The sequence below is a fragment of the Acipenser ruthenus genome, chromosome 4 (genome assembly GCF_902713425.1).
Source record: "Acipenser ruthenus chromosome 4, fAciRut3.2 maternal haplotype, whole genome shotgun sequence".
NCBI lineage: Eukaryota > Metazoa > Chordata > Actinopteri > Acipenseriformes > Acipenseridae > Acipenser > Acipenser ruthenus.
The window spans coordinates 71,449,188-71,463,858 of NC_081192.1; the positions used below are offsets into that span (position 1 = coordinate 71,449,188).

The following is a 14,671-nucleotide window of genomic DNA, read 5'->3' on the forward strand; positions in this document are numbered from 1 at the left end:
TAAGAAGTTTTAAGTTTAATTAAGCCTTATGATGCACATAATCATTAAAGCTACTTTTAAGTTTAATTAAGCCTTATGATGCACAAAGCAGGGACAACTTACTATAAAAGGAAGGGACGAAACTGCAGTTTAGTATCGGTTGAGAGTTTGTTAACACAGTCTTAATACTGGACGTATGCTTTGCAATGATCCATTTACAATGTTGCATCCTCAAAAAAGTCAAGTAGGTTAGTTAGACACAATCTCCCTTTCCTAAAACCATGCTGACTGTCTTCCAGGATATTGTTACCATATAGGTGATTTTCCATTTTGGATCTTATTGTAGTTTCCATAAGTTTACATATAATAGAAGTCAGGCTTATTGGTCTGTAGTTACCTGGTTCGGTTTTGTCTCCCTTTTTGTGGATCGGTATTACGTTTGCTATTTTCCAGTCTGTCGGTACAACCCCTGTGTCAAGAGACTGTTGCATGATCTTGGTTAGCGGTTTGTAAATAACTTCTTTCATTACTTTGAGTACTATTGGGAGGATCTCATCCGGCCCAGGAGATTTGTTTATTTTAAGAGCTCCTAGTCCCTTTAACACTTCTGTCTCTGTTATGCTAAAGTTATTTAAAATTGGATAGGAACAGGTCGACATGTGGGGCATGTTGTCCATGTCCTCCTTGTAAAAACCTGTGAAAAGTAATCATTTAATATATTTGCTATTTTTTTTTCTTCATCTATGATTTTGCCATTTGTGTCTCTTAGACATTTAACCTCCTCTTTGAATGTTCTCTTGCTGTTATAATATTGGAAAAACATTTTGGAATTGGTTTTAGCCCCCTTAGCAATAATTGGTTTTAGCCCCCTTAGCAATAAGTTATGTTATATTTTTGTTTTATGCTATTTTTAGAACTAGTTATTTGTGTTTTATAATTTTATATGTGCATACAGCTTTCTACACCTGTTTACACAGAAGGTTATTGCGTAAAGTTTATTTTATTAACATTTTTTGTATATGTGCTCTTTTTGAAAAAAAATAAGAAAAGTTAAATTTTCAATGTAAATACAATGTTTCTGCTCTGAAAATGTTATGTATGATGTTCATAAATAAAAATATTAAGTTGTAAACGATTGTTTGTTTTTCATTTTCATATCAAAGCTGTTTTAAAATGCAGCCGCAAATTTTGTAGTCTGAAATCTGGGCGGTTCTAGTGTTAATACTTTTTATCAGTGTAATGAGTGTCTTAATAAAGATTTTTAACCACATACATGCTTGTTTGTTTTGATTACTGTACTGGTGATTGGGGGACATTTTGAAAGTCAGGTTATTGTGTGGGAGTTTATACCATCCATCGTTTACTGCTTATATTAACAGAAACGCGCCCATTCGAAGTGGTGGCGACTGTAATTGTACAGGGAAGTACAGAGCCTTGCATAAGTATTCACCCCCCTTGGACTTTTCCACATTTTGTAGTGTTACAACCTGGAATTAAAATGGATTTAATTGGGATTTTTATCATTTGATTTACACAACATACTTAACACTCTGAAGGTGCAAAATATTTTTTATTGTGCCACAAAAGTTAATTAAACAAAAAAAGACATTTGTTGGTTGCATAAGTATTCACCCCCCTGAGTCAATATTTGGTGGAAGCACCTTTGGCAGCAATTACAGCTGTGAGTCTTTTTAGGTAAGTTTCTACCAGCTTTGCACATCTGGATCCTACAATTTTTGCCCATTCTTCTTGGCAAAATTGCTCAAGCTCTGTCAAGTTGGATGGGGACCGTTGGTGAACAGCAATTTTCAAGTCTTGCCACAGATTCTCAATCGGATTGAGGTCTGGGCTTTGACTGGGCCATTCTATGACATTCAGGTTCTTGTTTTTAAACCACTCCAGTGTAGCTTTGGCTGTGTGTTTAGGGTCATTGTCCTGCTGGAAGGTGAACCTCCGCCCCAGTCCCAGGTCTCTTGCAGACTGAAACAGGTTTTCCTCTAGAATTTCCCTGTATTTGGCTCCATCCATCTTGCCCTCAATCCTGACCAGTTTCCCAGTCCCTGCCAATGAAAAGCATCCCCATAACATGATGCTGCCACCACCATGCTTCACCGTGGGGATGGTGTTCTCAGGGTGATGAGCAGTGTTGGCTTTGCGCCACACATAGCGTTTTGCGCTAAGGCCAAAAAGTTCAATTTTGGTCTCATCAGACCAGAGAACCTTTTTCCACATGTTTGCTGTGTCTCTGTGGCAATGTGCCCCGCCCCTGTGTGCATATTATGTGTTGTATGTTGCGTGCGTGTGTTAAATGTTGGTGTATAGATTGGTACACGGGATATAAACCGGTCTGTGTTTCAAGTGTGATTTAAAAAGGTAGATTTGTATTTAGGCACGAGGAGGGCACAAATCACTTCACGTGCTGGTTAAGTGTAATATGTAAGCACGGGGTTGCACAGAATTAATTCACGTGCTGGGATTCAAGTGAATAATTAATTAGTAATTGAATCCCAGCACAACAGTATATATAGACACATTTTCTTTCAGTCGGGGTTGTGTGTTCAGGGCGAAGGAACGGGAGAGAGTGAGAAGATAATCTATAGAGAAGCAATTGCTACGTGGTACGTGTTTGTTTAGTGTTCGTTCCTGTGTGTCAGTGTCTGTTCGTTTTGTTTATCTGTTTATTTTGGCGTAAGTGCCGTGTCCTGTGTTTGTTGTTTCAAACCTTTTATTTTCTGTTCTGTTATTAAATTATTATTATTATTATTATTTATTTCTTAGCAGACGCCCTTATCCAGGGCGACTTACAATCGCAAGCAAATACAAATACATTCAAGTGTTACAATATAAGTCATACAATAAGAACAAGAAATACAATAATTCTCAAGTGTGACAAACCACAATTCAATAATACAGCAGATAATAGTGAAAGTTACATCAGGATATGATTAAGTAGTGATAGTTACATCAGGATATGATTAAGTACAAAATACTACAGATTAAACACTTGGGAGATTACAATATTCTGAGGTACAGGATTAAATGCAGTAAAATAGGGGGCAGATAAGAGCAAAATAAAGCATATTTAAATGAAGGGTGATAGTGTCCCAGGATACAATAGAGGAGTTCTACAGGTGCTGTTTGAAGAGGTGAGTCTTAAGGAGGCGCCGGAATGTGGTCAGGGACTGGGCAGTCCTGACATCTGTAGGAAGGTCGTTCCACCACTGCGGAGCAAGGGTGGAGAAGGAGCGGGCTCGGGAGGCAGGGGAGCGTAGCGGAGGTAGAGCCAGTCTTCTAGTGCAGGCGGAGCGGAGAGATCGAGTGGGGGTGTAGGGAGAGATGAGGGTCTGGAGGTAGCTGGGTGCAGTCTGATCAAGGCATCTGTAGGCTAGTACAAGAGTCTTGAACTGGATGCGAGCGGTGATCGGGAGCCAGTGGAGCGAGCGGAGTAGTGGAGTAGCGTGGGCGAAGCGAGGTAGAGAGAACACCAGGCGAGCAGCAGAGTTCTGGATGAGCTGGAGCGGACGGGTGGCGGACGCAGGGAGGCCAGCCAGGAGGGAGTTGCAGTAGTCTAGGCGGGAGAGTACCAGGGCCTGGACCAGGAGCTGGGTAGCATAGTTGGTGAGGAAGGGTCGGATTCTTCGGATGTTGCTCAGGAAGAATCTGCAAGTGCGTGCCAGAGTGGAGATGTGCTGGGAATAAGAGAGGCAGGGGTCCAGGGTGACTCCAAGGTTTTTAGCTGAGGAAGAGGGAGAGAGTGTGGTAGATTCCAGAGGAACAGAGATAGAGAGATCAGAGGAGGGGGAGGAGGAGGGAAAGAAAAGGAGGTCAGATTTAGAGAGGTTGAGTTTGAGGTGATGCGAGTGCATCCAGGAGGAAATAGCAGACAGACAGGTAGAGATACGGGAGGAGATGGTGGAGTCAGAGGTGGGGAAGGAGAGGAAAATCTGAGCATCATCAGCATAGAAATGGTATGAGAAACCATAGGATGCGATGAGGGGGCCCAGGGAGCGGGTGTAGAGAGAGAACAGGAGAGGACCCAAGACTGACCCTTGGGGGACTCCAGTCAAGAGAGGGTGAGGTGTGGAGGTTGCTCCACGCCAGGTTACCTGGTAAGTGCGGTTGGAGAGGTAGGAGGAGAACCAGGCCAGAGCAGTGCCAGAGATCCCCAGGTCAGCAAGAGATGATAGTAGAATAGAGTGATCAACAGTGTCAAAGGCAGCAGAGAGGTCGAGGAGAATTAGGACAGAGGAGAGAGAGGCAGCTCGGGCACACTTAAGTGAGTTGGTGACAGAGAGAAGGGCGGTTTCAGTGGAGTGAGCAGAGCGGAAGCCAGATTGGAGAGGGTCAAGCAGAGAGTGGTTGGACAGGAAAGCAGAGAGCTGGCGGTGTACAGTCCGCTCGAGGGTTTTGGAGAGGAAGGGTAGGAGGGAGACAGGACGGTAGCTCTGGAGGGAGGTGGGGTCGAGGGTAGGTTTTTTGAGGAGGGGAGTGATAGAGGCTTTTTTGAAGGCAGAGGGGAAGATGCCAGAAAGTAGAGAGGTGTTGAGGAGGGAGGAGATGAAGGGGAGTAGAGCAGGAGCAGCAGCTTGAAAGAGGTGAGTGGGGAGGGGGTCCAAGGCACACGTGGTGGGTTTGTGACCCTGGAGCAGGGAGGAGAGGTCAGAGTCTGAGAGGGGCAAGAAGGTGGAGAGGGAGGGCGAGTTAGTAGGGGATGTAGTGGGTGTAGGGGTTGGAGCAGGAGGGGGTGCGGGGGAGGGAGAGGTGTTAAAGAGTTTGCGGATATCTGAGATTTTAGAAGAGAAGAAGTTTCTGGAGTTTCTGAATGCGAAAGCATTCGCTCAGCTTCACCAAACCCCAAATCTCTGTCTGTTTATTTCCTGCATCTGGTCTGACGCCACCCACTCCGGCCGTCTTTGTGACAGTCTCCCACATGCCTTTTGGCAAAATCCAAACAGGATTTGGTATGGGTTTTTTTTAGCAATGGCTTTCTTCTCGCCACTCTTCCATAAAGCCCAGCTTTGTGGAGCGTCCGGGTTATAGTTGTCCCATGGACGGTTTCTCCCATCTCAACTGTGGATCTCTCCAGCTCCTTCAGAGTTACCATTGGCCTCTTGGTTGCTTCTCTGAATAATGCCCTCCTTACCTGTTCACTGAGTTTTGGTGGACGGCCTTCTCTAGGCAGAGTCTCGGTTGTGCCATATTCTTTCAATTTTTTAATAATGGATTTAACGGTGCTCTGGGGGATGTTCAAAGTTTGGGATATTTTTTTATAACCCAACTCTGATTGGTGCTTCTCCAGAAACTTTATCCCGGACTTGTTTTGATAGCTATTTGGTCTTCGTGATGCTGTTTGTTTAGATATGCTCTCTAACAAACTCTGGGGCTTTCCAGAAACAGGTGTATTTAATCTGAGATCATGTGACACTTTAATTGCACACAGGTGGACTCCATTCAATTAATTATGTGACTTCTGAAGGCAATTGGTTGCACCAGAGCTTATTTAGGGGTGTCACAGCAAAGGGTGTGAATACTTACGCAATCAAGACTTTTCAGTTTTTTATTTGTAAATAATTTTGAAAATATATATAGATTTTATTCCCCACTTCGACATTATGGACTATTATGGACTATTTTGTGTAGATCAGTGACAAAAAATCCCAATTAAATCCATTTTAATTCCAGGTTAATTCCAGGTTGTAACAGTTGGTTTTGTTGGAGGTTATTATAGGTACTAAATCTTCTTTGTCCCACGACAGAGATTGTTCAAAACCTCCAGGTCAATACAGAACATAGTAACAGGTCTTGCCAGTTGAAAAAATAGATACAAACTGCAGAGAAATAATACATATCATGAGGTCATTTGTTCCAATTTTGCCATTAGGAGTTATGGTTATTTTATTATGCCATGAAATACTGAGATATATTTCAATCATAGTATAATATAGATTTGTTTTATTTGAGAAGGGTACAGCAGTGGAAAACAAGCATTGAACGCTAAACATTTATCAGAACTGAAACATCTATTTTGTCATGCTTTAGTTTAGGACTTTGTATTTTGCCTAATTTAACTCGATGGTGACTGTGTGGCAGTTATATTGTAAATCGCATATAAATTCACAGTAAATAAATACTTTAATATACATTAAATGAATAAAGATGTCTTTGTAGTTAGCATTATTGTTCCCAAGTTATTAAAATGTATTTGCAATTCACCCAAAAGGTATTTTAAAAAAAGGTTTACTACTTACTACTTAGAATGCGGAAGAAGGCTCTAGAAAATCGTTTTGCGTATTCTATTTCAGGATCCAGGACTTGGCCGAGGTGGACCACATGCTGATCCAGAGGGAAGCTTGCTAGCTCCTCCACCTGCGAGCTATTGACCTCTTTACCTGCGGCAAGTACAAACACAGCTACACCCTGACACTTGGCTCTCAGGGCCATGTCATTCAGTTTCACCCTGTCCCAGTAACTGGTCTCTCCTCCTACAACTGCAAAAATGACCTTCCTGCTCCTTGGCCTTGGGGATTTGAGCATGATATTGTTGACCACCCATTCAATGGCATGTCCAACACTGGAAGTGCCCCCCAATTGATTCATGGAGTCGTGGATATGTTTTTTCATTAAGTTTTTGTTGTTGTATTGGAAGAGGTCAAACTCCAGCTTAACAGGGACTTGTCCTTCCCTGGGTGGATAGCTCAGAGGAGTATGCTGCACAACAGACACCCTTGCTCCCGTGTCAGAGGTCCTGGGTTGGCCTGTAATGTTGATCTGATCCAGCATTGAGCTCAGAAGCTCTTTCACTCCTGCATACTCATCTGCCAGCATGTTCCGTGAGCCATCAACCATAAACACCAGGTCCATGTTGAGTTGCAGCGGAACGGGCACAAGATTCAAGCCCAGGCAATCTGCAGCTGGCTGACATGCATCTGAAAAGAAGCATGCATTTTACAGTGACTCTACCTTTGAAATCATTTGACATTACATATTGTACAAATGCTCTTACTTATCTATAGACAGGGTTATTTTTATACAATTAGTCCACTTAAAAGATCTGATCCACCTTATTAAGTTTGGGCAGTATGGTGGTTGTAAAATGTACAGAATATCAGAATGAGGGGACCCCCAGGAGGGAGCAGAACATTTTGACATTTAAAGAGCAATTTGGTAGGATACAAAATACCGTGTTATAATCACATGTTGCTCGGGTGATACAGTAAAGAACACAGGAATGTTCCAAAAACGTTTCACAAAGATGTGTGGCTAATACGTGTAAAAATTGCCTAGTGTGAGGCTAAAGTATGAGTTGCAAATAGCCAGGATGTAAACACTGAAACAAAAAAATTACAGAAATGCACCTTAACAAAGTCATAACACAGGAGTAAATATGTAATACAATATTATTGTACCCCTGCCAACTTTGTCTTTAGAATGTATTTAAAGTTGTCAAAATTCTTAAATTCTGACAAAATCAGTCTAAACTCCAGATTTTCTCATTCTGTGTTTTTTTATTCATTGTACATTAATTGTCTTATACTTGTATACTGTTTTAAGACAGAACTCCGTTCTAACAGGATCGGTTATAAGTGGAATGCACCTACTGTATAATACCCATCAAATACACACATAAACTAGTAAACAAACATATACATGAATGAGGAATGCTCTTTGAGAACTCTGTGCATGGCTTAATGATATTAATATGGTATACACTGATATACAGCATAATATCATACACTGTTACACTATTGTATTGATAAGTTTTATTTTAAAATACTATAGGTGTGCGTGTGTATTTGCTAGTGTCTGAATTTTAAGACTTATTTATCAGCCCAATAAGCTGCCTTCACACAGACTTACCATAGCAAAGTGCACACTCCAGGACTTCTTGTATTACTGCTCTCTGATCCTGGGGTCTTTGCAGAACAGAAACCAGGAAGCTTCCTGTTTCATCAGCCTGAAGAGTAGGTATGGATAGGAAAGGGAAAGATGCAATAGATGTTTGTAAATGTACTGCAGTGAACATATAATATCACACTGATGTTTAACATGCATTACCTATACAATACATTTACGTTGCTTTACTGAACATAGCTTTTCTTAGTTTATGCCGTGCTTCAACATGCAAATCCGTAAAGCATTTGGTTCATTATCTACTATAAATGTGGCAATAAGATACCCAACAGTCAAGAGCTATCTTTGCAGCAATTATACCAAACAGCATAAAACAAAATTGACACAATAAGACTTGTTAGTAATTGTGAAATGTAATGTTTAATGTCTGTAAATTGTGGTGTTTTTAAAACTTATGAATGATATGTTGCCCTGTGTTTGGGTTCTGTCCAGGAGACTCTAGGAAACAAAACTGGCTGCAGTTAGATCCAAGTTTGTTGTTTGTTTTTTGAATAACGAAAAACGAACTGGTTCTTGTTTTCATTTTTCAGCTTTTGATAATGAAAAACAAACAACGAACCAGTTTGTTTATTGTTGTTCGTTTTTCAACTTTTGAATAACGAAAAATGAACGGGTTCTTTTTCTCGTTTCTTCAGGTTTTGAATGAGGAAACATGAACAAGGTACCAGTTTGAAAAACAAAAAACAAACTGGTTTTGTTTTTTAAGTTATGGATGTTTCATGTTTCCTCATTCATAAAACCAGTTTGTTTTTCAAAAGCTGAATAACAAACTGGCACCGTATTCACTTCATTCAAAACTTGAAAAACGAAAACAAAACCAGTTGGTTTTTCGTTTTTCAAAAGCTGAATAACAAACTGGCACCTTATTCATGTTTCCTCATTCAAAACCTGAAAAACAAAAAAAGAACCAGTTCGTTTTTCGTTATTCAAAAAACGAACAACGAACTTGGATCTAACTTCAGCCTGGTCTGTGTACATTCCGGCCAATCGTTTTTGCATTCTAAATCATAAATCAGAAAACCAGGTTTTCATAAAAACAAAAATTCGACGCGTTTTTCATTTTCCAATTTCTGAGTTTAAAATACAAAAACTGATTAAGATATTAAATGTTGTGGAGTGTTTTCATGCTGCAGTGGGGGTTCTTTTGTAACAGAATATGGTGAAGTTTCGCATTGTATCGCAGTTCCTTCTTTTGTAAGAGGTGCAAACCGCAGGGACAGAGGAAAGTTAGCATCTTACAGAGCTTGCCATAGGATCACTAAAGGGTGCTGGCATGCTTGGTTGAATAGGTCTGTCCCTCTTCCGATACGTTAGTATATCTATCATTGTTTAAGTGTGTACCTGTAAGAGAAGCATTAACAGATTGCCTGTGAAGTGCTGTCTCTCCAGATATCTCCTTGAATAAAGACTACCTTCTTTATCACCGACTCTTTGAGATTGATTTCATTTTTCGTCCCTATAGTCTATTATTTATTTTTGTATTACAGATTATTCTATTTTGAATATTTTGTTGCAAAAATCAATATGAAAAATGGGAAAACAAGCCTGAATCCGTTTTTGTATTTTAAACTCAGAAATTGGAAAATTAAAAACGAGTCATTTTCTGGTTTTCCGATTCTGAAAAAACAATTGGCCGGAATGTACACAGACCCAGTCTCCCAGGAAACAAGATAATACATCTTAATGAACTTTATCCAAATTGAATAAATAATATATTATTTTATCAAGTAATTTATCATGACGTAAATATGCCTCCGAAGGCTGATGTATTAGTATTATTTCTGTCAAGTGACAGATGTTTCCTGTGTTAGTCCAAAGTAGCAACCTAACAGCATTCATACCTCAAAGGCGAGCTTGACATTTTGGACATTCTTGAATGCGATGACCACAGGGGTAATGTCCAGAGCTTTGAACTCCAAAGCTGCTGTAATTATAGGAGTGGCTTCCTGAGATGCCCCATTGCTGATAAAGAGGGCTACTTTCCTCATCAGCACACCCTGGCGCACACGCTTGAATGCATTCCTCGCAACAAATCTCATAGCTGCCCCAATGTTGCGGCGTTTGGAAGACCTTTCCAGTGGTATTTTCTGTATCGCTTCCAACAGCTGGTTCTTTCTGCGGTAGTCTGAGAAGCGTATTAAATACTTTGTGTTGGAACTGTAGGCGACGACTGCGACCCGGGCCCCAGTAGGGCAGTTGCTTTCTGTGATGGTTATTTTCTGCAGAAGGGTCATGACAATGTTTCGCATTCTTTCAAAGGCCTGTGAGGAGACATCTTCAGACATGTCTAACGCAACCACAAGCTCGGTTGGGTAAGCAGGGCAGTCAATCTTCCCTGGGAAAAACAAAACCAAAAACATAAAAGGTAATCAGTCTTTGAATAGGTCATTCTGTATTACTCTTTAAGGGGCTCGATTTCGGTTAAGTTACTATTCTTACAGTATACTGTTACTACAGAATGCATTTTGTCATTCTCCTTAAAGGAGGATTAAAACAAAATAATAATAATCACAATAAAAGAGAATTATCTACGTCATAGGGAACACTTCATCTGATTTTTCTATTTGTCCCTTCTAAATGTTTATAGTGTGAAATGTACTTGTTAATTTTACTGTTAAACATACTTTTCTTGTGCTATAGAGAGCATCTGTCATGTGTGCTCACCTTATTAGCACTTACAATATGTCACTGTAGATTGACTACAGTCCACATTAGTATGATATACAGCAGGGGTTCTCAACCTTTTTGCTTCTGAGGCCCCCCCTCCCCCGGTTATAAAAATTCCACGGCCCACCATATACACTAGTGTTTTCTACTATTATTACAACCTTGACTTGCATAAAGAAGGAAAAACATTGAGTGAAATAGCTTGCATTACTTGATTTTCAAAGTGTGGTACCTGAAGCATAATCAACAAGCACAGAGAAACATCTGTAATTGACACACCCAGGACTGGAAGACCCAAAACGCTGTCTAGCAAGGATGAGCAATACTTGAAGATAATATCCTTAAGGAATAGAAAGAAGACAAGCGTTGAATTGACAACAGAAATAGCTCAATACTAAGAGGTATTCTTACTGTAACACATCCTTTAAGTCCTGATTTCAAGAGTGAGCTTCGTACTGTTGATTTGATGGACAACAACACCTGTGCCTTCTGCCAGTTCTGTTGTTAATTCAATGCTTGTCTTCTTTCTATTCCTTCAGGATATTATCTTCAAGTATTGCTAATCCTTGTTAGACAGCTTTTTGGGTCTTCCAGTCCTGAGTTCGTCAATTACAGATGATGTTTCTCTGTACTTGTTGATTATGTTTTGGATACCACACCTTGAAAATCAAGTGAATCGAGTGACACAAGCTATTTCACTCAATGTTTTTCCTTCTTCATGCAAGTCAAGGTTGTTACAATTGTAGAAAACACTAGTGGAGGCTTTGAGTAAATTGTTGATGCTCATAATGCATCAGAGTAGAACAATACAACATGTCTGACTTTTGCACAGCAGTGTGTATATATATATATATATATAATACACACACACACACATCAGGGATGGAAATAAGATTCCTATTGCACAGCATTTTCACCCATTTCAGGTTATAGAACAAGCTTGATTAGTGTGAACAAGTTCAGGTTTGTCTTCGTATACTACTAAAACTAAGAATGGATCAAACTGCTGTGTAATGGGAGTCTTATTTCCATCCCTGATTATATATATACACAGTACTGTGCAAAAGTTTTAGGCAGGTGTGAAAAAAATGCTGTAAAAGTAAGAATGCTTTCAAAAATAGACATGTTAATCGTTTATATTTATCAATTAACAAAATGCAAAGTGAGTGAACAGAAGAAAAATCTACATCAAATCAATATTTGGTGTGACCACCCTTTGCCTTCAAAACAGCATCAATTCTTCTAGGTACACTTGCACACAGTTTTTGAAGGAACTCGGCAGGTAGGTTGGCCCAAACATCTTGGAGAACTAACCACAGTTCTTCTGTGGATTTAGGCAGCCTCAGTTGCTTCTCTCTCTTCATGTAATCCCAGACAGACTCGATGATGTTGAGATCAGGGCTCTGTGGGGGCCATACCATCACTTCCAGGACTCCTTGTTCTTCTTTACGCTGAAGATAGTTCTTAATGACTTTCGCTGTATGTTTGGGGTCGTTGTCATGCTGCAGAATAAATATAGGGCCAATCAGATGCCTCCCTGATGGTTTTGCATGATGGATAAGTATCTGCCTGTACTTCTCAGCATTGAGGAGACCATTAATTCTGACCAAATCCCCAACTCCATTCGCAGAAATGCAGCCCCAAACTTGCAAGGAACCTCCACCATGCTTCACTGTTGCCTGCAGACACTCATTCGTGTACCGCTCTCCAGCCCTTCGGCGAACAAACTGCCTTCTGCTACAGCCAAATATTTCAAATTTTGACTCATCAATCCAGAGCACCTGCTGCCATTTTTCTGCACCCCAGTTCCTGTGTTTTCGTGCATAGTTGAGTCGCTTGGCCTTGTTTCCACGTCGGAGGAGTGGCTTTTTGGCCGCAAGTCTTCCATGAAGGCCACTTCTGACCAGACTTCTCCGGACAGTAGATGGGTGTACCAGGGTCCCACTGTTTTCTGCCAATTCTGAGCTGATGGCACTGCTGGACATCTTCCGATTGTGTAGGGAAGTAAGCATGATGTGTCTTTCATCTGCTGCAGTAAGTTTCCTTGGCCTACCACTGCGTCTACGGTCCTCAATGTTGCCCGTTTCTTTGTGCTTCTTCAAAAGAGCTTGGACAGCACATCTGGAAACCCCTGTCTGCCTTGAAATTTCTGCCTGGGATAGACCTTGCTGATGCAGTATAACTACCTTGTGTCTTGTTGCTGTGCTCAGTCTTGCCATGGTGTATGACTTTTGACAGTAAACTGTCTTCAGCAACCTCACCTTGTTAGCTGAGTTTGGCTGTTCCTCACCCAGTTTTATTCCTCCTACACAGCTGTTTCTGTTTCAGTTAATGATTGTGTTTCAACCTACATATTGAATTGATGATCATTAGCACCTGTCTGGTATAATTGTTTAATCATACACCTGACTATATGCCTACAAAATCCCTGACTTTGTGCAAGTGTACCTAGAAGAATTGATGCTGTTTTGAAGGCAAAGGGTGGTCACACCAAATATGGATTTGATTTAGATTTTTCTTCTGTTCACTCACTTTGCATTTAGTTAATTGATAAATATAATCTATTAACATGTCTATTTCTGAAAGCATTCTTACTTTACAGCATTTTTTCACACCTGCCTAAAACTTTTGCACAGTACTGTATATACACACACATAGACATAGATATAATTATTTTTGTTTTACTTACTCAGTGTGAAACTTGTTGCTGATGCTGAGCAACAATTCTTTCAAGACGTGGAGGTATCTTCATCAAGCATACACGCATGTCATTGTCAATGTTCATCCTGGCTCGGTACTTTGTTTTCATTGATGTCATGGCTGAAAATCCGGTTTCTCATAAGTAGGTTATACTAAATGGGACCGACACTTTCAGTGCTGCAGAAGAAGCAGTGCTGTATTCATCGGAGGACTCACACCAAAATGTCTCCAGCGGCATTTCACTGAACTTGGTTCTGAGGGAGCTGTCTGATGAAATATCAGTGAGCTTTTCTAACAGCTTTGATGGGACAGAGGATGGCAGTTCAGATTCAGTATTCTCACTAATGGGGTTTGTAGCGGCTTCTTCCATCGTGAGTTCAGGAAAGTAAGTATTACATTTGTTGAGTAGACCAGACAGATGCGCTGCCAGCTGCGGTTTGATTATGTCAAAGTCAATGTTTCGTTCCTGAATGAAAGAATGTAAGAGCTCAAACATATCAGTAGTCCCCCCACAGACACAAACTTTCCAGAGTTGTAGTTTTCTTTTGAATGGGTCAGTTCTTTCATGCTGGGCAATAAATTGAGTGCTGCCACCTTGCATTGTTTTATTCAGCTTATTCATTTCAGTGAATATGTCTGCGAGGTAACCCAGTTTTGCCAGCCACACATCATCTTTCAGCACTTTGGCAAGTTTGGGTTTCTTATCAGCTAAGAAAGTACGTAACTCTTCCTTGAGATTAAATATATGGGTAAGCATTCTGCCTCGAGATAGCCATCTCACCTCTGTATGCATGAGCAAGGAATGGTGTTCTGTGTCCACTTCCTCACAAAATGCAGCAAAACACCTGGGGTTTGTTGCTTTGGATTAAATAAAATGAACAAGTGTTACCACTGTTTTCAGAACACTGTGAAGACCTGGTTCAATATCTTTCGCAGCAAGTGCCTCTCGTGTAAAAAGCAGTGTGTCCAAATAGCGCGTGGTGCAATACCGAACATAGGCGAGTAAATGGAACATTTTAGAAATGTCTGTGGGTTCAGCGAGTTGTATAGCAAAATCATTGTCACGCAGCCGATCAATGCAATGCAAAACTATGGCTTCTGACATAAAAGCGATCCATTGTTTGACAGTGTCATTTGACATTGGTATTTTTGCCAGTTCCTGCTCTCCAAACATTTCCTTTACAGTTTCAATGGCACACGTCATTATCAACTCCTCAGCAATTGTATGCGATTTTTTTGCTTTAGCAGTTTCCTGCGACACTATGTACGATGACACTACAAGCTTTTTATCAGCTTTTTTTACAGTTTTAGTACCAAGCAGTTCCTTAGCCTTTCGCTCCAAAAATGAATTTTGCTTGTTTTTATATATTTCATGCTTGGTAATTAAATGTCTCTGTAATTTGGAGGGTTTCAA

The 14,671-nt window shown here is 40.5% G+C and overlaps 1 protein-coding gene across 1 annotated transcript in view; it reads right to left on the minus strand.

Moving 5' to 3' along the window:
- The window catches only part of LOC117400228 (collagen alpha-6(VI) chain-like), a 107,423-nt gene that overhangs the window by 13,082 nt on the left and 79,670 nt on the right, over positions 1 to 14,671 (minus strand). The window contains exons 36-38 of the mRNA XM_033999843.3: positions 9,732 to 10,225; positions 7,837 to 7,933; positions 6,228 to 6,905 (exon numbers count right to left, since the gene is read on the minus strand). Coding sequence (XP_033855734.3) covers positions 6,228 to 6,905; positions 7,837 to 7,933; positions 9,732 to 10,225 — 1,269 coding nt within the window. The remainder of the gene's footprint in view (positions 1 to 6,227; positions 6,906 to 7,836; positions 7,934 to 9,731; positions 10,226 to 14,671) is intronic.